We start from the raw sequence: 26463 nt of genomic DNA, 5'->3' as shown, positions 1-26463 counted from the left end.
CTTTAAATAGTGTAGGGAAGGGGAAAGTTTTTAGAAAGGCCCTCCTTCTTCCTTTGCCCTCCTCACTTACTGCTGCCTGGAGAAGAGGTTCCGGAAAGCGTTGTTGTAGTTCTTGTTGAAGGCCGTATAGATCAGAGGGTTGAAGAAAGAATTGGAATAGCCGAGCCAAAGGAAAATGCTTTTCCAGAGCGGGGGTATGTCACAGGAACAGAGGGGGTTGATGAGTTCTGTGATAAAAAAGGGGATCCAGCACAGCACAAACACCCCGATGAGGATGCCCACCATAAGGGCAGCTCTCTTCTCTTTCTGCTCCCTCCACGTGTCTCCGTCCGTCTGGAAGGTGACTGTGGCGTGCCGGGCGGTGAACACCATCTGCGGCTGCTGGGAGGCTTCCTTCACCTGCCAAAGACAAACATAATCTTCAGACGCATGTGTGTGTTTGTTTTGCTGGCCGGCCTGCCACCTGCCAGTTGCCAAACACGAAATCCTGTGTGCTGCATGCTAATTTGCAAGATGATGCCCAGCAGAGGTTTGCCTGGAGTTTTGCGGTGGGGTGAGAGTTCCAAGCAGGTGCGCGCACACAGCTGAACACCTCCTATGCATACCCTCAATTTGGGGGGGGCAATATATAGTGGTCACAGCCTCAATTTGGCTTGCACTCCTGGAACAGCCACCTTTCCACCCCCCCCCTCTTACCTAAAAAGACACCACACCTTACCTTACAGAAGGTGGTGGAGGAGGTGGGGAGCCCCCCCTACAGATACCCAGAGCACCATCTTTTACTGCTGGGGCCCCCCTTTTGCCTTGGGAGAAGAGGGAGAGCTGAGCACGCAAAAGAACTCAAGTACTTTCACGGACTGCAAGAAGATCAAACCTCTCCATTCTGAAGGAAATCAGCCCTGAGTGCTCACTGGAAGGACAGATCCTGAAGCTGAGGCTCTAATACTTTGGCCACCTCATGAGAAGAGAAGACTCCCTGGAAAAGACCCTGATGTTGGGAAAGATGGAGGGCACAAGGAGAAGGGGACGACAGAGGACGAGATGGTTGGACAGTGTTCTCGAAGCTACCAGCATGAATTTGACCAAACTGCGGGAGGCAGTGGAAGACGGGAGTGCCTGGCGGGCTCTGGTCCATGGGGTCATGAAGAGTCAGATACGACTAAACGACAACAAGGCCACCAGCACTCCAGAGCAGTTGTCCACCTTTGACTACCTCTAGTTCACACCACAACGCAAAAGCTAACCAGTGGAGAGTTATGCAACACCCCAGTGGAATGGGGTGACCTTTTTTCCCCATCAATCACTGTCACTGCCGGGAAAGGCCAGGGGCTGCAGGCAGCCCAGCTGCCCAAATGAGAAGTCCACACTCCCTGTTGACCAGATCACCTGGTCCACAGGGAGATGTTTTCTATCAAGTCAGCTCATCTAACTTAGTATTGGTGACATTGACTGGCAGAAGCTATCTGAGGGTCAGATGGGGGTCTTAGCCCTACCTGGAGATGCCAGAGATTAAACCTCATACCCTATGTATGCAAAAGATGGGCTCTACAACTAAGATACAGATTCCCTGCCCTGGATGACTGGTGCCCTACAAAAAGAAGTTTTTACCCTGCCCCTCTCATTTGATGGACTGTACATGGATCATGGATCACAGCCTGGTTGTGGCAAAGGGGCTTCAATAACTCAGATAAGCTATGAGCTATGTCGTGCAGGGCCACCCAAGACAGACAGGTCATAGCTGAGAGTTTAGACTAAATGTGATCCACCTGGAGAAGGAACCTGCAATCCACTCCAGTATCCCTGCCAAGAAAGCTCCATGGACAATAACAACAGGCATATAAAAGTCGAGTGCCTGGCGTGCTCTGGTCCATGAGGTCACAAAGAGTCAGACACGACTACTCGACTAAACAACAACACTAAAGTTATATCACTGGTAGATTGTATTTTTTCCCACCTATAAGATTTCCAACGTTTTATTTTTGCCCTCCAATGTATTTTTCATATTGATACGTTATGTTGTGACTGCAGCAATCTCATGCTTTTCTATAACGCTATGAACCCCTGTGCATTAGATAAACAAGCAGCATCTATGGCTAGAGGCAGTGTACTTAGCAGATGCCTTATACTGAGATTATCTCTGGTGTGACTGCAGTTGGAATACTGTGGGTCGTTCTGGTCACCTCACCTCAAAAAGGATATGGCAGAGTTGGGAAAGGTTCAGAAAGGGGCAACTGAAATGATCAAAGGATGGAGCAGTTCCCCCTACAAAGAAAGGCTGCAACATTTGGGACTTTTCAGTTTAGAGAAAAGGCAAGAGTAGGAGGTGGTGTGTTTATGGAAGTTTATAAAATTATGAACGGGATGGAGAAAGTGGATAGGGAAAGTTCTTCTCCCTCCCTCATAACACTAGGACGTCCAATTAAGCTGAATGGCCGAAGATTCGGGACAGATAAAAGGAAGTATCCATTCATGCAACACATAATTAAAACTAGGGAACTTGCTCCCACAAGAGGCAGTAAGGGCCATCAACTTGAATGGCTTTCAAAGGGAATTAGACAAATTCATGAAGCGTAAAGCTATCCATAAGGGATGCGGGGGGCACTGTGGGTTAAACCACAGAGCCTAGGACTTGCCGATCACAAGGTCGGCGGTTCGAATCCCCGCAACGGGGTGAGCTCCCGTTGCTCGGTCCCTGCTCCTGCCAACCTAGCAGTTCAAAAGCACATCAAAGTGCAAGTAGATAAATAGGTACCGCTCCGGCAGGAAGGTAAACGTTGTTTCCGTGCGCTGCTCTGGTTTGCCCGGAAGCTGTACGCCAACTCCCTTGGCCAATAAAGTGAGATGAGCGCCGCAACCCCAGAGTCGTCCGCGGCTGGACTTAATGGTCAGGGGTCCCTTTACCTTTACCTTTAAAGCTATCTATGGCTACTAGCCATGCTGGCTAAGCTCTTATGCTCAGGTCCTGATGAAGGTTTCCCATGGACATCTAGCCAGCCACTGGGAGAACAAGATGCAGAACTAGATGGGCCACTGCTAGATCCAGTAGATTCTTCTTATGTTCCTCAGCATCCACTGATTCCTCAAACCCTTCCCCGCACCCCAATTTGTAGCTTCACCTGTTCTGTGCTTTCCGTCTCCCCGGCCCCTCTGCTCCACCAAGCCTGCCTGAGTTTTCGTTTTGTTTTATCCTCTGGGCAGAGAGAATGTCAAGCCTTTGTGGTGTAGGATGCCTAGCACAATAAAGATGCTAATTAAATGTAAAATAGGAGCTGCAGTATAATGTGCTGCTGGACAGCCGGGGCTGAAGATGCGAGATTAAAAAGCAGGAGGTGCCAGGTCCCAAAGGGTGGGTCACAGCTGCCTTGATGTGGGTTGCTCCCCAAGTGTCGTGTATTGTCAAGCTGCCAAATGTAGCTGTTGGCTGCAAGATGGTACTCAGGCGTGGAAGGCTAAGGGGCCAGGGCTGCGGAGGATCAACAAATGGATTCTTAATAAAGACAAGATTCAATTGGGATGTTCTGCAGATGAACCATTTGTTAACTGGTGACTTATGGAGTTTATGCAGAGACACTGAAAGGAACCCTACATAAATGGGCTGGGTTTTAAATTTTTGCACTAAAATGAAAGTGTTAGCTTCTGTATAGCTCAGTTAACTGCCAAGGCTCATGGGAATGAAATATTTACATACAATATTTAGATATTGCCTTTCATTTTGGCCACATTCACACCATAGGTTTATAGCACTATGGTGCCATATTTAACAGTCATGGTTTCCTCCCCCCCCAAAAAAAATTAAATAAATCTGGGAACTGTAGTTTGTTAAGGGTGCTATTCCCATCTCAGAGCTACTGTTCTCTCAGTGGTTTAACAATCAATCCCTCTTCATAGGGAATTATAGCTCTAGGAGTGAAATAAATTCCTTGAGCTGAAGGAATTGGTGGCAAAATTTGCAAAGGAGAAGGCATGCAAAGTGAGATGTTGATGTGCCTGGAATTGAAACTTTAAAGAGATGTAAATTTTGACATCACAATTCACAAGATTATTCAAAATGATTTGGGTGCTGAAACTTTTTTTTTTTTTAAATTGCATTTGAGAAAGGCAACCAAAGATGGTTGTGTTACTTATTCTTGCAATTTAAAGTAGATGTGGCGGTTTGGGGTTTTGTGCTGTTCACTTTTTCTGCAAGACATCTGCTTTTGAAAATTGAAGTTAGCAGTTGGCAGGCGGGTGAGCAAGCAGTTAGCCTTGCCAAGGGCTCAAAGTAGCCTGGCACCATGCAAAGGTCCCTGGTTCAATTCCTCCCATCTCCAGGTACCACAGATGCCAACTTGAATAAAATATTGTGGGGGCCCAGGTAAGCCCCACTCTGCATAACCGGTCACATGACGCAGTGCACACACACCATTTGAATGGGAATGCCCATAACCTTTGTGGGGGCCCAGCCCCCTCAAATATTTTATTGTGGGGGCCGAAGCCCGCAAAGCACCTAGGAGTTGGCTCTTGTGCCAGGTAGTGTTAAGAAAGTCTCAGTGTAGGCAGCATAGAGCTAGACAGACCAGTGATCTGACTTAGAATCCATTTCCTTTGTCTTTAAAATGTTCCTCCATTACCACATCTCTGTATCAATAAAAGCTTCTGTTGATACCTGCTTGCCTGTCTGACAACTGTTAAAGGCACACTAAGGTAAAGGTAAAGGGACTCCTGACCATTAGGTCCAGTCGTGGCCGACTCTGGGGTTGCGGCGCTCATCTCGCTTTATTGGCCGAGGGAGCCGGCGTACACCTTCCGGTTCATGTGGCCAGCATGACTAAGCCGCTTCTGGAGAACCAGAGCAGCACACGGAAACGCTGTTTACCTTCCTGCCGGAGCAGTACATATTTATCTACTTGCACTTTGACGTGCTTTTGAACTGCTAGGTTGGCAGGAGCTGGGACCGAGCAACGGGAGCTCACCCTGTCACAGGGATTCGAACCGCCGACCTTCTGATCAGCAAGTCCTAGGCTCTGTGGTTTAACCCACAGCGCCACCCGCGTCCCTAAAGGCACACTATCCTTTCTGTAAAATGGTATCAGTTCTAGGATTAGTCTTTTTAGCAGCTGCTCCCTACCCTTGCTATTTTCTTTTTCTTTTTAAGGCTGCTTATGTTTCTAGTCCATATGACACCCTAAAACAAACAAACAAGATTTTCAGTGGATGCTGTGTCCTAAATAAATGGAACCAATGACTTCCGAGGATACTGACGCTTATTTTCTGCCTTACAATTTCAAATTATTTTGTATGGATAGTCTTACGGTCCCAGACCTGTGTAAAAAGAAAAGCCTTTTGTGAGCTCTCCCTTGAGTGCTTTTAGGTAATGCATCCACAAGCAAATACAAAGGGCTTGAATTGTGTAGGTTCTCCTATGTGTGAAATGTATCTCAGTTTTCACCCTGTTTGCTTAATTAAGGGATTAATATGATATACGCATAGCAAACTCATTCTTCATGCATGGAACCTTATGAAACCAAAACTGCACACCCACACACAAGAAGGGAGATATAAACAGGCTTCAAGAAATGGCAATGTTTGCAGAACTACAAGAAAGGTAGCATATTTTGCGTGGCTGGGGGAGAACTATGCAGGAGAGGGCAAAAAACAGCTCATTGAGAACTGGGCAAGATCAGTGGATAAGGAATGCTGAATGGATAGTAGGTAGCAGATTGGAGAATGGAATGGAATGGAATGGAATAACAGGGCATGGCTTGTTGGCTGGCTAGAATCCTGAACAAAGCAGCACTGGTCCAGCCCCAAAGAGAAAAAGAACGAAAGCCCCGAATGATGTCAAGAACACTGTTAAGATTAAACTTAAATATCTTTAGTGGGAGATAGCCCACTGAAGCCAATATGAGTCTTTTAATACTTGACACTTTCAAGTGCTCCAAGTGCTTCATGGATATTATCTTTGCAACAACCCTGTAAAGAAAACCAGGATTAATGCCTTCTTATTTCAGATTGAGTGGGGGGGGGGGGAAGTGATGAGAAGTAAGGCAGAGGGAACAATGACTACCTAAGGATGGCTAGGGAGTTCCTGGCTGAGATGAAATATGAGCCAAGGGCTTGTGAGCTCAGACACTCAGGCAGCAGACAGCAACAGCCATTGCATAAGATAAATAAATTCAGCAACTCGCTGTTAGCCACTGTGCTCAGGGCTCAAAGTGGTTGTTAGTCAAGGGCAGCCACAGACATTTGGGTGCCCAGCACAGAGCAGCAAATGGTGCCCCTCCCTGAGTCAAGGTGTACAGTACACAAGGCCACCAGAAAAGTCCACAAGCGCCTCTCCCCAGTACTAAAAACACAACAACAGTAATAAATTACTGACAGCCACTTCACCCTGCCTAACAGAAGGTCTGCTTTGTGAATGTGCTGTCCAATTCTAGAGCAGACAGCAGCACCTGATGAAAAACTAACCTCCAGGGCTTCAGGTGTGATAGGAGTGATGGAGTTGCTCTTCCGGGATCCAATGCGAAACTTGGCTGCCTTGTAGATTTTCCAGTAGACAAAGAGCACCACGCAGAGGGGCAGGTAAAAAGCCCCAAAGGTAGAGAAGATGGTGTAAGAAGGCTCCTGGCTGACTTGGCATTCCTCGTTGCCTTCCGAATAAGTCTCCCCCCAGCCAAAGATCACCGGAGCCAGGGAGATGATAGCTGAGAGGATCCACGTCAGAGCAATCATAATGTTGGAGATGTGCCGGCGGGTCCTCAGGGTGTACTCTAGGTGGCGAGTGATGGACCAGTAGCGGTCCAGAGCAATGGCCGTGACGTTCCAGATGCTGGCCGTGCAGCACAGCACATCGCAGGAGATCCACACCTGGCACAGGATCCGCCCCAGCCTCCAGCGCCGCCCGGACAGTTCATGGACCAGGCTGAGAGGCATCACCAAAGCGGCCACCATCACATCCGAGATGGCCATGGACGCCACCAGGTTGTGAGGAACCCTGTGGAAAGTGCGGACACGCAGTATGGTCGCCAGGACCAGCACGTTCCAGAGGAAAGTGGCAATCACCAACATGGCCAACAGAGTCAAGACGAGGACGCTAAAGATAGACAAGGGTCCACGGGCGCCAGGGTGGTCCAGGAGGGAGCTGGAGCCTGTCCGGTTGGATTCTCCTGAAGTAGTGACTGAGAAGCAGGTGAAGTTGGGGCACCAATCCATTGTGCAAGGATGAGCAGTAGAAAGTTTCAGAAGGCAAGGTGGAGTGAAATGCTTCTTCTGGTTGTAAAAGGTGGTGATCCTTGTTATCCCCCAAGTTATATAGTTAAGGAAAAACCATTGTTCATTGGGGGGGGGGGGTTTGCCAGGTTTTTTATTCAATCCAGAGTTTATCAGTTAGGCTGTTGTGACATATCCTGGCTTGTCACCTGAGCTGGGATCCGTTTATGAAATCTTCATTGCCAGGAAAGGCAGGATTTCCATTTTGGCTGCTGTCTTGCATTCCTTATTGTCAATTTTTAAGTGGTATTTGTCATAGCTTTAATACTGCCTGGTTTGCAAACCTCCCAGACAATATCGACTGGTGGGTGGTGATATGCTTTTAATAAGTAATGATAATAGCAATAATATTTCAGGCTCCAGAGCTCGGTCACACTCTTGGTTTGTGAAGCATTGATCCAGCAGGTGAAGGCCCGAGATACACACTAAGGAAATATTTGTGAGAGATTCCAAATTCTGTGTCGGAGTTTGCCGCATCTGTAAATTGAACAAAGAGAACCTGCATTAAGAATGATACACATTCCATTGGAGAATGCCATGTCTTCTGCATTTCTGAAGCATTTTTACAACGTTAGAAAGTTAACACATTGGTTGCAGGAAGTTTAGGGCAAAAGAGAAAGCAAGAGATAATGCCATTGCAGTGGAGGAGGAAGAAGAAAAAACCCTAACAAATACTGTACCAACAGTTCTGACTTTGTAGCCTCCTCTCCCCTCTCCCTTCACGTATGTCTCCTTCTTTGAGAAATCTTAGATTTATTGTCATCTATTCTTTGTCAGGTCCATGCTTTACAGAAACAGATGTATTATACAATACGGGGGGGGGGGGAGGAATCCTGATGTGCCTTTGCCACATTTGCCACGGAGAAATCAAAGCCTCCAAAAACAGAATTAAGGACTCGGTCTCCCCTCCGGGGTAGATGGCAGGTCTCTCTACACAAGCCTGAGCCCTATCAATTTTAATTCAGGTGCTAAACATAGACACCACTACCTTTGACATCTTTCTGAGAATGCAATAAAAAACCCCCAACTTGGAAACTTCTAAAGATCAAAGCCAATGATAGCTACAGCCATCACAATTTAGACCAGGCTGACTATACTGTCTCTTTTTTCCGGTGGGCATTTGTAATGCAATTGAGCATTCTGGCCAGTGCAAACGTTGCCTGTATATTGCATTACAAAGCAACCAAGACAAGCTCTGCTGGGTGTGAAAATGCACTCTTAGGGATCCCTTTTGCATCTTCCACAAAAGCAGCTGAAAGAGGATGTTGGCCACTGCTTTCGCCAAAGCACTCCACAGGGGAAGCTCAGCATTTGGAACATCTGCAACAAGAGATCACCTTGTCTTCCCTGGCTGGGGCTTGACAGGAGAGGTCGTTTGAAACATCTGCAGGCACCAGGTTAGTGAAGACCAGGACTTTTTTTCCAGCTGGAACTCAAGTCTGACACCTCTCAGGTGGGCGCCATTGCCATTCTAAGAGAACGAGGGAGGTGTTCATGGTGAGTTCCGGCACCCCTTTTTCTCACACAAGGGTGATTGCACAAACACACACACAGAACAGACCAAAAAGCAAATGGCAAGTATGGACCCTGCAAAGAACTCTGCAAACATGAACCCCAAGTGTGTCCCAGCCCCACCACCACCTGAGAGACTCACCCTGGATTGAGAGTCCCTCGCTCTCATCGAACTGGGTACCTTGCATCGCATGAAGGTATCTTGCCATTGCCACAATAAATCTGCTAAAGCTGAACGCTGTTGTGCGCCCTTGCTCTGCTCCACGGGGCTGCAGCCTTGCCGTGCAAGTCCTAAGCACGCTTCCTCGGAAGGAAGCCCCCTCGAGGGTGTTTAGGATGCCGCCGTTCACTCAGCAAGCCCCGAGGAATTCGATGGCACTTGCTGCCAGACAACAGCCTGAAGTCGGAGAGGCGCAACGAGACTTTCTCTTTTTTTAAGGCAGCGTTTCCAGGAAGAAGACCCCGCTGGATTCAACGGGGCTCTCTTCCAGGAAGGAAGACAGGATCGTGCGAGCCTGAAAGCCACGTTGAATTCGGTGGGACCTCCCTACCGTGTGTTTTTGTGTCCACACACAGGCTAGCGCTACAACGCGGGTCTCTCTCTGCGCCCTTTCCCCCTCACAACGCTTTATTTGGGAAACCGCGCCCGATCCACGCGATGGCAATACCTGCGGGGCGCCTGCTCTGCGGCTCCAGCGGCTGCGCTGCAGCAGCAAAGGGAAGCCGCCCTCCTCCTCCTCCTCCTCCTCTTCCTCTGAGTCCGCTGTCTCGCTCCTAAGCCGAGGCGCGCCCATCAGCTGACGGCGCCCGCCCGGCTCCCCAAGGGCTCCGCGCGGTCAGGAGGGCGCCTGGTCCCCGGAGCGGCTTCCTTCATCCGCGCATCGCGCGCCTTCGCGCCTGCCTCCTCTCCGACCTTCCTGTTCCAGGCAGAGAGAAAAGTCTCCCCAACCCCGCCGAAGCTCTGCGAGCGCCGTCCCTCTCCACTCCCACGGCGTTGTTTTTTCCGGGGCGGGGGAGCCTCGCAGGCGCTCGCCAGGATGCGCCGCAACACTTTGGCCCTGGGAGCCGCCGGCTTTGCGCCAAGGAATAGCAATCTTCAGGTATCCAAAGGGCTCTCTTATAGAAGATAAGCAAGCTTGTTTTCTCCTCTTCCGGAGAAACAATGGCTTCAAGTTGCGGGAAAGAAGATTCCGACTAGACATACGGGAAAACTTTCTGACAGTAAGAACAGCCAGCGGTTCTCAACCTGTGGGTCCCCAGATGTTGTTGGACTACAACTCCCACCATCCCTGAGCTCTGGCCTGGCTAGCTAGGGGTGATGGGAGTTGTAGTTCAACAACATCTGGGGACCCACAGGTTGAGAAAGGCTGAACAGTGGAACGGACTCCCTCGGGAGGTGGTGGACTGTCTCTTGGAGGTTTCTTAGCAGAGGTTGGATGCTCATCAGCCATGGGTGACTTAGTTGAGATTCCTGCATTGCAGGGGTGGACTAGATGGCTGTTTAGTTCCTTTCAACTCTACCATTATATGATTCTCTCCCTCTCTTTTTAAAAATAATTTTTATTAATAATAATAATAATAATAATAATAAAAAAAAAAATTTTATTTATATCCCGCCCTCCCCAGCCGAAGCCAGGCTCAGGGCGGCTAACAACACTAAAACAGTACAACATTATAAAACATTATAAAAATTAATTAAAATCAAAATTGATGGCAACCATAAACTAAAGCTTTGTAAAGATTGCCAAAGGAGGGAGTCAGGCTGCGCCCTGACCAAAGGCCAGGTGGAACAGCTCTGTCTTGCAGGCCCTGCGGAAAGATGTCAAGTCCTGCAGGGCCCTTGTCTCTTGTGACAGAGCGTTCCACCAGGTTGGAGCCGCAGCCGAAAAAGCCCTGGCTCTAGTTGAGGCCAGCCTAACCTCTCTGTGGCCTGGGACCTTCAAGGTGTTTTTATTTGAAGACCGTAAGTTTCTCTGTGGGGCATACCAGGAGAGGCGGTCCCGTAGGTACGAGGGCCCTAGGCTGTATAGGGCTTTGAATGTTAAAACCAGCACCTTAAACCTGATCCTGTACTCCACCGGAAGCCAGTGCAGCTGGTATAGCACCGGATGAATGTGATCTCTAAGCGAAGACCCCGTAAGGAGTCTCGCTGCGGCATTCTGCACCCGCTGGAGTTTCTGGGTCAGTCTCAAGGGCAGCCCCATGTAGAGCGAGTTACAATAATCCAGTCTGGAGGTGACCGTCGCGTGGATCACAGTGGCTAGGTCAGGGCGAGAGAGGTAAGGAGCCAACTGCTTAGCTTGGCGGAGATGAAAAAATGCCGCCTTTGTTATAGCTGCAATCTGCGCCTCCGTGGAGAGGGAGGTATCGAAGATTACACCCAAACTCTTCACGAACGGTGCTGGCACTAATTGCACCCCCACAAGAGATGGGAGTTGCCCCCTCAGTCCCATGTCGTCCCGTCCCAGCCAGAGGACCTCTGTCTTCGAAGGCTTTAACTTCAACCGGCTCCCACGTAACCATCCAGCCACAGCCTCCAAGCATCTGATCAGTGTGTCTGGGGCCGAGTCCGGGTGGCCGTCCATCGACAGATAGAGTTGGGTGTCATCAGCATACTGATGGCAGCCCAGCCCAAAACTCCGGACAAGCTGGGCGAGGGGGCGCATAAAGATGTTAAAAAGCATCGGGGAGAGTATTGCACCCTGGGGCACACCACACACCAAGGAGTGGCGGGATGACAATTCCCCCCCAAGCGCCACCCTCTGTCCCCGACCAGAGAGAAACGAGCGCAGCCATTGAAGGACTGTGCCCTGGATCCCCACGTCGGCAAGGCAGTGGTCCAGGAGTTCGTGATCGACCATGTCGAAGGCTGCTGACAGGTCTAGAAGAATCAGCAGCCCCGACCCGCCTCGATCCAGCTGCCTGCGGAGATCATCTGTTAGGGCGACCAGAGCCGTCTCGGTCCCATGACCAGCGCGGAAGCCGGACTGGAATGGATCCAGAGCCGATGTTTCATCCAGAAACCTACCAAGCTGTTCAGCAACTGCTCTCTCAATCACCTTACCCAGGAATGGAAGATTCGAAAACGGGCGGTAATTGGATAGATCTAAGGGATCTAATGATGTCAGATTAACTGACCAATCAAATCAAATCACATCACATAAATTCCGAATTACAAAGCCGAATTTTAAATTTTTGTTGAGGGGACCCATATTTCAAGTTCCGAAGGGGGATTCCAATCATCTTCTTGTTACTGCGTTAATATCCACAAATCAGTCCAAATAATGTTCATAATATGATTCTCAGTCAGACTGCTCAGTATTATCTGGCCAGACGCATCTCCAGTGTGGTGTAGTGGTTAAGAGCGGCAGTCTCGTAATCTGGGGAACTGGGTTCACATCTCCGCTCCTCCACATGCAGCTGCTGGGTGACCTTGGGCCAGTCACACTTCTCTGAAGTCTCTCAGCCTCACTCACCTCACAGAGTGTTTGTTGTGGGGGAGGAAGGGAAAGGAGAATGTTAGCTGCTTTGAGACTCCTTAAAGGGAGTGAAAGGCAGGATATCAAATCCAAACTACTACTACTACTCTTCTTCTTCTTCTTCTTCTTCTTCTTCTTCCAAGGTTTCAGGCGAGAGGCTTTCTAAGCCCTACCTGGAAATGTGCAGGGGTGGGGAATTTGAATCTGGGACCTTCTGCCTGCAAACCAGGTGCTGTGCCTCTCAGCTATAGCCCTTCTCCAAGGGCTTTCAGGCTTCTCTCCTCTTTTTGCACACATTAAAACACATATTCGTTGCAATACAACAAATAGTTCTGCAAACAGCATCACAAAAGCAAAGAGAAATTGATGGAATGATGAAACTCCACAGAGGGGAAAGGCCTGAGAAAAATTAAGGGTGTTTGCCTGGTGCTGGAAAGAGAATGGTGTCTGGGAGAGATCTGCCACCTCCAAGAAGGGCTTCCACAAATGGGTTGCCATATCAGAAACTGCCCTCTCCCCAGTCATCATCAACTTCACTTCCACTGTTGATGGTGGGGCAGTCAGAGAAGACACAGGAAGCGCATTGTTATGAGGTTTTTTGGGGTTAGGCTGAAGGCCCAGGCCCTCTTATAATTCTTGGAGAAGTCAGACTAGCTTCCTGGTGATGTGATAGCCTGGGTGATGGGCCATTAAGAGGAACAAGGGAAGGGGCTCTGTGAAAGACGACAAATGGGTGGGGCCCCCTCCTTCAGCTCCAAGGTCCTTGGAAGGACAAAGACAGAGTTAAGAGCAGAGTGATGTGAACTAGAAGCTAGAAGAGAAAAGGCTGCAGGCTGGGAAGTCAGAGAGTAGAGCCATGCCTGAGTTCTGTTTGAATCCAAGGCTGCAGCTATTGGGGAAACAAAGCCCTCTTGGGGATATTATACACATCAGGTTGTATAAACATAAACCACATGTCCTAAAGACACCGTCATCTCTGCTGTCCCTCATTCCAAGGAAACACGAACCCCATCTATGTCAGTACTGTCAATGCCAACTGGTGATGGTTCCCCAGTTTCAGGGAGACATTCCCAGCCCTGCCTGGAGATGGCAGGGGGCAAACATGGGAGCTTCTGCATAGAAGGCGCTGAGCTACTCTCCTTCCCCAAGATGATTGACATGCCAGGGCCATGAAAGCAAAGGGTTCTCATAGGTACAAGAAAGCCAGGATTAGCTGTAAAGAAAAGCACCAGCACTTTGAACTGGGCTCACTGGCTGAACGGCTATGGAACTGCTCTGTGGTGTTTGCAGTGTGGATTCAAAGGCAATAGTAAAAAGGTAAAGGACCCCAGACTCTGGGGTTGCAGCGCTCATCTTGCTTTACTGGCCAAGGGACCCGGCGTTTGTCCGCAGACAATGTGGCCAGCATGACTAAGCTGCTTCTGGCGAACCAGAGCTGCGCACGGAAACGCCATTTACCTTCCTGCTGAAGCGGTACCTATTTATCTCACCCCGTCGCAGGGATTCGAACTGCTGACCTTCTGATCGGCAAGCCCTAGGCTCAGTGGTTTAGACCACAGCGCCACCCGCGTCCCTCAAAGGCAATAGTAGTAGGAGTAATATTAATAATATGTAGGCTGCTTAACACCCAGATGGCTTCTAAGCAGTTTAGAAAACATAGAAACCAATTAACATGCACAACATGATCAACAGCACTGGCCATCAGTTCCCCATCTGGCTTTCTGGGTCAAGGCTCAGAGCTGACTGTGGGAAATGGTGAGACCATTGCCCCTGAGATGGTTGCACAAGAACTCCCAGAGGAACCTTCCAGACCACCAGAGCCTGGACTCTCACAGATATGGAAGACCCAGATGCCTCCCACCACACATCATCAATCCAGGAATACACCAGGAGGCTATGGAATGAAGCTGGAGTGTTCATTTTTGGGCCAGAAGGTTGCCCTTTAAGGCTCTGTAGTTCTCTCAAGGTGATGGAGCTTGAAGAAGCTAGTCTGGAGACAGAGGCATAGAAGGCCTCAGTCTGCTCCCAACCTCTGTTGGAGCAAATTGGTCACTTGGAGCTGCCAGAATATGACACCTGCAAACCTGTCCTCCAGTTGCTGATGCTGGATTGCAGTGTCTGTATTGGCGAGCTCCTTGATGTTCTCACACCACGCGCAGGAGCACAATGAATCAAGCAAAGTAAACCTGACAGATGCAGATTGTTTAATTTGCATAATTTATACAGGCTAGAAAAGTTCGCTCTGTAGTTTTGATTTTCTAGGACATACAGGACAATTGTCTTACCTTTTGAGAAAATAAATGATATGCTGTTCAGAACCTAGCTATTTTCTAAAATGCTGACTATAAGGTTTTGAAGCACAGCAATTCATATCAGGCTATGTGATGCTTTAAATGTTTTGCCCTGTGCAAGATTAATATTTGGGTTTAGGGGAGGGAAATGACGATGATGATGATGATGATGATGATGATGGGGATTGTTTTTATCAGTGCTTTGTGATTTGCTGAGTTTAGATTGCTTCAAGGGTTCTGTAACATATTATAAACACATTTGATAAAACAAACAATCCTTGAATCAAGAAGGCTGAAAAATGCAGTGAGAAATTATTGTCTGCTAGGATTTCGTATCTAAAAAGTCATACACAATTTTTATTTTATTTTTTATTTTTGGTAAAGCGATGCTGTCAGAACCAACTGTGGAATCTGCCAAGGAGACAGATGGCCTTAATGACAGAAAACTGATGGCACTCTAAAACTCAATTACCATTGATTTGGGGGAGCCTTTCTTCTTAATGCCAAGATGTGGGACTGATTTGTTTATTGCCAGGTTTTTGGCACCTTGGAGGACAACTGGCAACAGAGCCAGTAAACAATTGACATCATGGAAAATGATTAACTTGAGAAGATCAAAGGGAGAGGCAGCTATACAGGTGCTTTGATGGCCTCATTATCAGTCGTCCTTACAATGCTTTGAACTCAGCTCTTTCATGGGTCTAGTTTGACATCTATTTTATGCCATCAGAAGCTTTTCTTTTCCTCCACTTTTCTTCATAGTGAGAATTGTGTGCTTAGACTTTAGAAATAATTTTGTAGAACTATTTCTCCAGTTGCTTCAAGTGTATTATAATCATTACATTCCAATCCCATCCCATCCACCCCCATCCTTCCAGGAACTCACAAGGAATTTCATGGCAACCTTGTGCCATAGGTTAGGCTGAGAGAGTCCAGAGGAGAAATGACTGAAGAGCTTATTCAATACTATATGCATTGTGTATGTATCTTTTACATTGAAATGTGTATTTTTGTGTGCACAAAACATGCATGGCAACATCTAGAGAACTACATGACTTGGAGTTGCATTCCAATCTGCAAGCAAGTCAGCAAGCATAGGATTGGGTGTGTTGGTCCACTGCAAAACACACACACACACACACACACACACACACACACACAAAACAAACAAACAAACAAACAAACAAACAAAAAGCACAGACCAGGGCTGGTCCATAGGGAATCTGAAGGTATATAAGGTAGCAGAATTGCTCTCCATCTTTGGGATGAATGTGATGACATAAAAGATGCTGGAAATATTACAGTCAAGTAATTTCATGTTTTCTTTGGAGGGTGGGGGTGGGAAAAGTTATCAAAATATGTTGTCAGGTTATGAAATGTCTTATTCAACTTGATCCTGTGTTCTTCTTACAGGAACTGCTTTCACTGACTGGGAGGTAAACCCCATTTATTTCTGTAGTACTGATTTTGTTTCATATATTGTATTTTGTGATTTTTGCTTGTTTAACAAAGGGCTGAATCCAGACTAGGTTTGTCACACTTCAGTCCCATTGAGCCTGCAATCCTATACACAACGTCCCTATACACAAAGTCTCACTCCTTCTCTGCAGGCATGTGTAGGATTGCAGTGTGAAGCATGACTAACTTAGTCGGGATGCAACCCACAGAATAGAGCATGCCGCAAAGAGCAAGTCAAACTTGCTCAGTGATTGACAGAGGTTTCCAGAGTGCAAATTGACATTATGCATACTGATAGCATTGAACATATGTATACACTCTGACGCTAAGAACATAATTGTGGCTATGGGAGATCTAGTGCTTATATAACAGCCTTGTGGCACCTTCAAGAAGAATAGATTTGTTGTACTGTAGAGCATTTTTTTAAATGGCTGTGGGGAAAATGGCATTGTCTTTGCAGAGGAAAAAAGCAGAACTATTAGCAGCTTAAAATGCGGGGATGTCGTTTTCCTCCTGCTGTGTTTCAAATGGCATTTGCACTTGCTGCACACACAGAGGGAATTGGTCTGTCTTCCCCCAATGTGCATTATCTGATTTATTTCCCCATGCTGGCAACCCTTCCATCTCCCACCCCAGGAAGCTGTGATCTGTTCATGCACTGTCGACTGTGCATTTGGACTCTCTGTCACTGGAAGTTCTTAAGCAGAGGTCGGGTGGTCATCTGCATGGATGCTTTAGTTGAGATTCCTGCATTACAGAGGTTTGAGCTAGATTCTCCGATTCTGTGTGCAAAGGCAGTTTGAGCTGCATGCACTTCAGGTTAACTGCAGCTTGTGTTTTCCAGTGGGATGGAAGCTGGTTCAAGGCAACAGACAGGAGTATTACTCCAGGATATATATGGATTAAATGTCCTGTGCACTTGGCTCCAGACACCAGCAGTGGGAGCCCATTGGGCTGGGGGCAACCATAATGTTCGTATACTCAGGTTTTCTACACGCAGTTGGAAGCATAGCCAAAGAAAACGCTTCACCTGCCATCCTTCCTGAGCAGGTTAAATCAGTTCTGAAACTATCCTGGAGGGAACTGTAATTACACCCGTGAGCAGCTTAAGTGAGTTAGTCTAGCTTGGAAGTGAAGACGCAGGCAAGCACCAGTGTGTCTAATAAAATGCAAATCTCATTTTCTGTTTGTTGCGTGCGCTGTGAGATAACTGCTTTTGAAGAGTATAAAAAAATGTGATTTAATTCACGGGCATTTAAAATACAACAAGGCCAGCCAGGTCTTGCTACGCAGCAGCCTGGGGGCCAGAGAGGAGCAGCAACGTGTGCGTGCAGAGGGGCCAGAATGGAGGCAGAAAAGGAGAAGAAAAGGGCGCAGCAAGATGACAGAGAAATATAATGGAGCACAAGGCTGCATTAAAGCATTTCTTTTCCAGTCCTTCCATGCACCGGGAGGCAAACAGTGAGTGTTTGACACCCAGAGGGAAGATCAGTACGGCAGTTGCATATTCAATCAAATGTCACACTCAAGGGTCTGGCTTCCTGCTTCCTGCTGCCACAGCAGTAGTAATTTATGCTGCACCTTAGCTTCTTCCAACCCTCTGGGCAGCATCATAACACGGAACAAAAGACAGCCATAGCTCACCACCTAGCATCCAAACCAAAGTGGACACACGGCTCTGATTCGTCCCATCCCCACAGTGGCAAAATCTGATGTTTGTAGTGTTGGCCAGAGGCGGAATCTGTGTTTTCAAATTTCAGCTCTGCCCTGTGCAGCTAAAATGTGGTAAAGGTAAAGGGACCCCTGACCATTAGGTCCAGTCATGGCCGACTCTGGGGTTGCAGCACTCATCTCGCTTTACTGGCTGAGGGAGCCGGCGTACAGCTTCCGGGTCATGTGGCCAGCATGACTAAGCCGCTTCTGGCGAACCAGAGCAGCGTCGGAAATGCCGTTTACCTTCCCGCCGGAGCGGTACTGATTTATCTACTTGCACTTTGACGTGCTTTTGAACTGCTAGGTTGGCAAGAGCAGAGACTGAGCAACGGGAACTCACCCCATCACGGGGATTCGAACCTCCGACCTTCTGATCGGCAAGTCCTAGGCTCTGTGGTTTAACCCACAGCGCCACCTGGTCCCTCTAAAATGTGGTACCCACACTCCATTCTACAGTATTGTTGTGGCAGCCCCTGCAGCATGGCAGCCAGGATGGCTACACCAGTTGCGCTACCCTAAAACCGCCTCTGGTGTTGGCCTGTACCATTACAGGCTGCCTGTAGGTGTGCAAATGTTTGGATGGTGAAATGTTGTTAAGGTCTTGGAGAAGAGCAATGTAGGTTGCTAGGGAGGGGTTTGCAAGCCAGGACCTTCAAGGCAACTGTTTCTGAATGACTGGGTCCAGATGGCATCCTCACAATGATTCTTAACGAACCCAAATGTAAAACTGCTGATCTGAGTAGCTCAGTCAGTACAGGCTGAGTCTCTTGATCTTGGGGTTGTGGGTTCATGTTGCACAAAAGATTCCTGCTTTGCAGGGGGTTGGGCTAGATTTCCCTCATGGTCCCTTCCAGCTCTACAGTTCTATGGTTCTAATGAAGATATGTAGCTTTCTCCCAAAGTCTGCATTGGCTGCTTTCCCGTCCTCAGGTGACACGAATTTTTAAAAGGATATCTGGGATGACCCAGAAAATGGCCGGCTGGTTAGTTTAACATCTGTTCCAGAAAAATTGGAGGAAGGCATCATTGCGAAACATATAGAATAACAGGGCTGTGCACAGACTAACCTTTCTGTAGCAAAAAAAATGTGTTTTTTTCTTAGTATGCAGTCGACATGCTATTTTCAATCTAGACTGATGCAATATCCTGCCATCCACCTGGGCAGGTGCGGCTACTTGATACATGTTTGAAAACCCTTCCCTTGGTTAGGTCACGTGTGTCTTTTCCTCCTTGCACAAGCCCAGGTGAATGAAGAAGGAAGAGGTGGTGACCGAGGTCTTGGTGTCTGCCTGCCCCCAGTGTCAATAGGTAGGATGGCCTACACCTGTTTTCAATTGACACACTTCAGAGCTGTTAAGGAAATTACCCCTTTGCCAAGTTCCTCCATTCCAACGCCATTTTGCCCTTGGAAAAAGGAGTCTTTCCCCTGCCATCTCCCCAAGCTTGAAGACATGTATACACACCTCATACCCCAGAAAATGCCCAGAGGTGACAATTGCTGGGCTCATTGTTCTCCAAGGGAAGCCAAATCTCATCACCAGACTTGCCTCAGGCTCCAGACATGCAAAGGAGGTTCTAATGTACTTTTGGGTGGTGGGTACTTAAGACATGTTTGCCTATGCTAATCTTATACTTGGGTGTGGACCTGACATATCTGTCTATGCTAATCTTGTTGTAACCCTCCCCTTTTGTGACATGTTAGTGATGTAGCAATGACGTACTGATGAGGATCTAAGCCAGGGGTCAGCAAACCTTTTCAGTAGGGGGCCGGTCCATTTTCCCTCAGACCTTGTGGGGGGCCAGACTATATTTTTTGGGGTGGATGAACAAATTCCTATGCCCCACAAATAACCCAGAGATGCATTTGAAATAACAGCACACATTCTACTCGTGTAAAAACACACTGATTCCCCGACCATCTGTGGGCCAGATTTAGAAGGTGATTGGGCCAGACCCCTGGGCCTTAGTTTGCCTACCCATGATCTAAGTCAGGGGTAGGCAACCTAAAGCCCAGGGGTTGAATGCAGCCCAATCGCCTTCTCAATCCGGTCCACGGATGGTCCGGGAATCAGTGTGTTTTTACACGAGTAGAATGTGTCTTTTTATATAAAATGCACCTCTGGGTTATTTGTGGGGCATAGGAATTTGTCCCCCCCCCCAAAAAAAATAATAGTCTGGCCCCCTACAAGGTCTGAGGGACGGTGGACCAGCCCACGGCTGAAAAAGTTTGCTGACCCCTGATCTAAGTCCACTGACTGCTGTTTTGCTCCAAATTGCTTAGCTGGAATTTCCTTCTTTTACTGACTGCATGGACCCTCGGTGGGACTTGTACCCCAATGAGCTGGGCTGTTTAGTAGTCTCTCAACCTGGAATTTTTCCTAACAGAGCAATACAGAATTAATCTGCAGTAAGCTTTTATTTTTGGAATGAAACTATTTTCTCAGGGAGTGCTCCCCCTACTGTTGGTCTCTCTGCCTTCTGCCCTAGCAGTTCCAATGTGCGCCAACAGCCACGGTGCATTTCTATCACAATCCCATGTGCTTTTCTTTCTTCTAAACTAAAAACTCAGATATACTTTTACTGCTCTGAATGAGTCCAAAACACACACCACTGTTCATTTGCTAGTTCTTATAAAAGCAACTGAGGATCACATCCACTATTTCCACCCCAAAAATATATACTTGAAGTGCATCTAACCAGCAGAAATGCAGAATAAATGAAATCTTGCAAATGGCTGGAGCTTCCTTGCCTCTTCATTACTGCTAATGTGTGGAGATGATTAAAAGGGCTTATTCATGATGCCAAATCAATGCTTCTAATTTTTGTACCGAAAGCTAGCAGTTAATTAGGGACCGAAAGTGTTTGATATGCAAGTGAATAATGTTTTCTACCTACAAGATAATAAAAAGGGACTTGTTCTTAAATAGCCATCCTAATTAATGAAGCTAAAGCAAAAATTTGAAGAATCCAATTGTTGGCCTGTTAGGAACCAGCTGGGGTAGAGAAGACACATGCCCCTGTGGCAGCAGATTCAGAATATTTCTCTAAATGCTTATACTAACTCATAGTGGATTCTTACACTATTTGGTGGAGTGGGAGCCTTTGCCTGCCTGCTCTTTTCTGTTCTGCCTCTTCACACACTTCTGAGATAGCACCAGAGGCTCAGCATCACTCCATAAAAGCCCTCGTACCTACAGGACTGCCTCCCCTGGTATGCCCTACGGAGGACCTTACGGTCCGCAAATAATAACATTTTGGAGGTCCTGAGCCTCAAGGAGATTAGACTGGCCTCGGCAGGGCCAAGGCCTTTTTGGCTGTGGCCCCGGCCTGGTGGAACACTCTGTCACAAGAAACCAGGGCCCTGCGGGGTTTGACATCTTTCCTCAGCGTCTGCAAGACGGAGCTGTTCCGCAAGGCCTTGGGCCGGGGTTCAGTCTGACTCCCTCTCCCCTTTCATAAGAATTTGCATGAAAGTGGCCTCCCAGTTTTTCTCACAGGCCCATATAAGTTCAGCACAAACAGTTGGACCTGGTGAGCATTTAAGGTCCCCAACCCTAATCTGCTGGTTGCCATCTAATTGGATTTTATTCTGATCCTGATCTGATTTTAGAATGTATTTTTAACTGATTGTCTGATTTTATGTTAATGTGTTATACATTTGATGTTAGCCGCTGCTCTGAGCCTGGTTTTGGCCAGGGAAGGTGGGGTATAAATGAAAAATTATTATTATTATTATTATTATTATTATTATTATTATTATTATTATTATTATATCAGGCTGATGACCCACCTAGTCCAGCATCCTGTTTTCATTGGCCAAACTGATGCCCACAAAGGACGTGAGAGTTAACAGTTCCCCACTTGCGATTCCCAGCAACTGGTATTCCATAGCTTCCAACTTTTCCCACTGCAAAACTGGGCACACGTCTTCAGGACGTGTTCCTGGGCAAGTAACATGACTCACGCTTCTCTCTCTTTCCCTGCCAGAGCCCCAAGAAAACCCCCTTCAGCCCTGCCCATTGTCTGCATGTGGTCCCTGACACAGTTTGCCTCTAAGAGAACAGAGAAAAGGTTGCCCATCTTTGTCCTATAAGAATCAAGTCTTTAGCAACAGTGGAATGTGGAATGTGGTTCCTGTGGTCAAATCAACTCACTGGTTGTGTGGTGGTGGCAGCGGGGTATGTGTGTGTGTGTCAAAATGCAGACAACTTCTATGCCGCTTGGCTTCCCTTTATTAATTCTGCAGCAAGGAATGAAGATGGGTTGCAATCTCCATGAACCCGTGGGCACCCACTGAAAGAGCATTTCGGTATAAAAGGTACAAGCTGTGTCCACTCAAGCCAAACCAGGTGAGCATAGTCGATGGGTCTCAAACCCTCGGTGAGTTAGGGGCTTCCCCTGCATGAGAAGACAGGCTCTGGCAGATGGAGTTGACGAGACCAATAGTGGATCCAGTGGTCAAGAAGGCGGTTTCTGCACATGCTGTCAAGGGAAGTGAGGGGCAGATGGGGTTGTTAACCTGGGAAGGGAGCCCATCTAGGAGAAGGAAAACCCAGATCTGAAATCTTTGCTGCCTTGTGGGATATCTTTGGGAGAAGAAAAGGCTAAGGAGTTAACCCTACACAAATCCAGAGTGGAGTCCCTAAGACTGTTTGGATGGCGTCTTCTATATCTCCTTCTGGCGCCTTGTACGCCTCCTTTCAGCAACTCCTGCAGCCAAGCTGGTGCCAAATGTCTTCCTTTCCTTTCCTTTCCTTTGGACCACATCAGTGAGGCCAAGAGGGGGGTCTTGTCATCTGGGCATCCCAGGACCTCCATATATACTGCCCAGGCTTGAGCCCCGGGGAGATCACTTCAGTGCTGCTAACACAGCGGTTTGACTTCAGCCCCAAAGGCACACTCCATGGTCTCTTGAGACTGATGGATGCCAACAAGAACAAAAGACTATTTACTGACTCTTCAACAAGTACCAGGTACCCAGAATAATGTGCCGGGGAGGGGGTGCCCTGGCTCCCACAGCACCAGCAATACTGATCCATTCTTTATTAAAAGAGTACAGTGGTATCTCAGGTTAAGAACTTAATTCGTTCTGGAGGTCCGTTCTTAACCTGAAACTGTTCTTAACCTGAGGTACCGCTTTAGCTAATGGGGCCTCCCGCTGCTGCTGCACCACCGTCATGCAATTTCTGTTCTTTGCTTCTGAAGCAAAGTTCTTAACCCAAGGTACTATTTCTGGGTTAGCAGAGTCTGTAACCTGAAGCGTCTGTAACCCGAGGTACCACCGTTATGGAATTCTCAGCTAAATCAGCCCTCAGTTCAAATCTATAGTGGAGGACTTCAAACTTCCTAGTGCCTCACTCCATGATACAGTGGTACCTTGGTTCTCAAACTTAATCCATTCCAGGAGTCTGTTTGACTCCCGAAACCGTTTGGAAACCAAGGCGCGGCTTCCGATTGGCTGCAGGAGCTTCCTGCACTCAAGGAAAAGCCGTGTTGGATGTTCGGCTTCCAAAAAACATTTGCAAACCGGAGACACTTATTTCCGGGTTTGTGGCATTTGGGAGCCGATTTGTTCAGCAACTAAGCCTTTTGGGAACCAAGGTTCCACTGTAGTGGGGAAACAAAAGCAAGTATAATAGGAATAAGAGTAGAAGACTGTGGAACAGCTTTCCTAGGACGAATAAATATTTGGGAAGGAATGTTCATTCATTGTCTTAGGCTAAAGTTATTTATGAAAAATAATCTTAAAAGGCATTGGAAGAAATGGTTCCAAGGAATAGCCTGAAGCCATCTTTTCAAATGTCACTCATTGGTTTTTCACAGACCCCCAAACCAACCTGAATTTTCTAAATTATATATCTTTTTTGCATGCTGTGTAAGTGAAGGCCATTGGTGAAATGATGCCTGCTCTTGCTATGATATTATGTATTATTAACACAGATTGAGTAGAGGCTTATGTTCACTAGAGCGAAACAAACAATTTATGTCTGAAATTTAGTTAGAATAGCTTTGAGGGCAAACTACACAAACCAATATAGCTGAATGTGATATGATGTGGGTTTGCATTCTTCCCCCCCCCCCCCCATTACTGTATACCTTTGTAAATTCAAGCAGCACACAGATCATTTTAGCATTGTGCAGTGGAGGAATGAGACTTATTGTAGTGACTCCCAAATGTCAGATAAACTTGCGTGGGTTCAAGTTGCCAAATGTACAGCAATGTAAGAGCGGATGAAATTGCTGGGTAATTCTCTCCTTGCTATTGTCTTTCTAGTTCTTTTAGCCTTTAAAAGGAGGCCCATTTCCAGTTAGGAAAATGCTGATAAGCTACATTTTACATGGGTCAAATAGGCCAGTCTCTGTGCAAAAGAATAAATGGACACAAATCTGAGATGAGAAATGACAGTGTGGAAAAGCCATTAAGATAAGGATATTCATGACTGACAGCACCATAGCTCAGTGGAAGATCATCCACTTTGTGTGCTGAAGGTCCCTGATTCAATCCCCAGCTTCTCTCGGTAGGGCTGGGGAAGTCCCCTGCCTAAAACCCTGGAGAGTAGTTGGCAATCAGCATAGACAATCCTGAGCTGGATGGACCATTGGTTTGACATGGAATAAGGCATCTTCCTGAGTCTGATGAGTTCCATCGCGTGTTTAGCCAAACTGGCAACAGCCATGCACATCAGGGAGATACCAGAAGTTTCAGTGGAACCCTGAGTTTTGCAGAAGCATGGAAAATCTTTGTGAGAGGCCTCCCAACACAGTGCAATGAGAACTGAGCCTGCTCAGGGGTCATGGCTAAAAATGGAAGCTGGAATAGTGGTGGAATAGAAAGACTGGAATCCTGAGTAGAGAGCGCTTCTCACAGCGACATATATTATGACATTTGCTGTTACCATCTTAGAATTGGGAATGGCCCAGTACTCTTGAGTTGGCTTTCCACAGAATTCTCAGGTCAAACATTGAAATAAATGAGGTCGGGTGGAAAAAAAGACCACGCGCTGTTTAAAATCTGCTCTTTAATCTGCCATGCGAGAGAACCCCCACTGAGTCGTTCCCACCCCCCGTACAATCAAGTGGTATACGAATTTTATGAAATAAAGTTATGAAGTAGGTTGGCTACATGAAACATTTATAAGCAATATTCCAAACACTCAGGAATGAATCTCTGCCCAGGATACAAGCAACTCAAAATGTTCAATGACTTTAGAAGGAATTCCCTGGGGAAGGAGAGCTGTTTGAGCAATTAAAAATGACAGCAAAAGGGGGGGAAAGGGGGGGGGGAGAGAATTGCAGATTTTGGCTTAAATGTGGTAAGTAATTTTCAAAGGAAATACAGGTAGGAACCAGGGCTAAATGCTGCAATTTGAAAAGGGCTGAAAGCCACGGCAAGCTTTGAGGGGATTGTTTCCTATATTTTTTTAGTTTGACCCAAACTAAATTGGGGAACCTGTGGTCTTCCAGGTATTATTGGACTACATTTTCCACCATTGCTGAGCATCCACTATGTTGACTGGGGCTGATGGGAGTTGGAGTCCAGCAGCATCTGGGGGCCACAAGTCCTACCACGGCTGAAGTAAAGTCATGTAAATTCACTACCTGGGGGAAGTATCCTATCAGCTTACAAATTAATGCACTATCTCCAAGCTTTTCTTTGGCTTTTTCTTAAACTGCTAGGGGGAAATACTGTACTGTAAATATTCTCTAAGCATACAGGTTAGGAGTTTAGATTATTTGGCACAGAAATTTGTTATAACAACATTTAGCCTTAAAAGGGAAGGGTTCCACTCTAGAGAACTGTAAAAAAAGGTATGTTGGAAATAACTTGATTTTCATGTCTCCTCTGTTTAAAATAAAATTGCCTTCTTGCTGTGAACATTATAAAGCTGATTTCTGTTTGTGGGTTTCTCTCTCCTTTGTCTCATCTCATTAAATATCCATGCTCCAGATGGAATTAAACTTCACCCTGAGATCTTTATCATAATTGGCCAAGAAGTGAAGTTTCAGTTATGATTGACACCTTATTAATAGGATTTTTCCTTGCCGCAAACTGACTTTAGAGATGGCTCTCGATGATTTATACATGTGCAGTGCCCTGACCTTGCATGGTTAACATCTGATATTTTAAAGAGGGCTGTCAAGTTGATGGGATTTTAAATATCAGTTGGATCTCTTATTCTCCTGATTTGTCCTGCTGAATAAATATTGGAAGACCAAAGGGGTTTGTTCTGGCACTGCCCATCATGCTAATCAGGAAGAAGCTCATGCAAAAATATTAGCAATGAGGTGGTGGTGGGGAAATAATATAACACACTTTTCTCAATAAGATGTCTGAGGTAGGTAAGACATTGCGTAAGATCTGGTGCTTTAGAAATCAGATAAGTACTTTAGTCCTTTGCATCCTTACCTGACAGTGAATACCACTGAACTCAGACTTATTTAGGAGTAAATATTTGCAGAAAGTTTCCAGAGATTTGGACAGGGTGGTTCTATGGTTCTGTCACACACACTGATGGTCATTACAGCATGGGAACTGCTGGCAAAGCATGGCAGTGGGACTGCTCACTCCCACCAACAAGCAAAACAATCCCAGCAGGATTGAGTTTCAGTTTGTTGCATGCAGATGTTAAACAGCATTAGCTTAACTGTCATGTGGATCCTTAACTGACAACTGAGAGTTAGAATTCTCAGTGTGGAAAAGAAGGATGGGAGATATGCACATTTTGATTGGTGGTTTAAGGTTTAGAATCCTCAGCTAGACA

At 46.9% G+C, this 26463-nt stretch overlaps 1 protein-coding gene across 3 annotated transcripts; it reads right to left on the bottom strand.

Annotated features, from left to right (window-relative positions):
• Positions 1 to 26463, bottom strand: HTR5A (5-hydroxytryptamine receptor 5A). 3 transcript variants are annotated; one of them, XM_079947008.1, is made up of 3 exons: positions 26109 to 26463; positions 6448 to 7725; positions 1 to 399 (listed from the first exon to the last, which is right to left on the bottom strand). In XM_079947008.1, exons 2-3 carry the CDS (start codon positions 7189 to 7191, stop codon positions 67 to 69), a joined length of 1077 nt encoding a protein of 358 aa, XP_079803134.1. In that variant the 5' UTR covers positions 7192 to 7725; positions 26109 to 26463; the 3' UTR covers positions 1 to 66. The 3 variants fall into 3 exon arrangements, with proteins under 3 accessions (XP_079803134.1, XP_079803133.1, XP_079803132.1); XM_079947007.1 differs by lacking the exon at positions 26109 to 26463 and adding an exon at positions 8903 to 9741; XM_079947006.1 differs by lacking the exon at positions 26109 to 26463 and adding an exon at positions 9429 to 9741.

The sequence above is a fragment of the Podarcis cretensis genome (assembly GCF_951804945.1).
Source record: "Podarcis cretensis genome assembly, chromosome: 12".
Lineage (NCBI taxonomy): Eukaryota > Metazoa > Chordata > Lepidosauria > Squamata > Lacertidae > Podarcis > Podarcis cretensis.
This window is presented reverse-complemented; position numbering and strand designations above follow the sequence as displayed.

Excerpts from the sequence above, each read along its gene's own strand:
- HTR5A (XM_079947008.1), bottom strand. The coding sequence starts at position 7,191 with ATGGATTGGTGCCCCAACTTCACCTGCTTCTCAGTCACTACTTCAGGA. Across the intron at positions 400-6,447 it reads TCACACCTGAAGCCCTGGAG|GTGAAGGAAGCCTCCCAGCA; the intron begins GTTAGTTTTTCA and ends TGTCTTTGGCAG.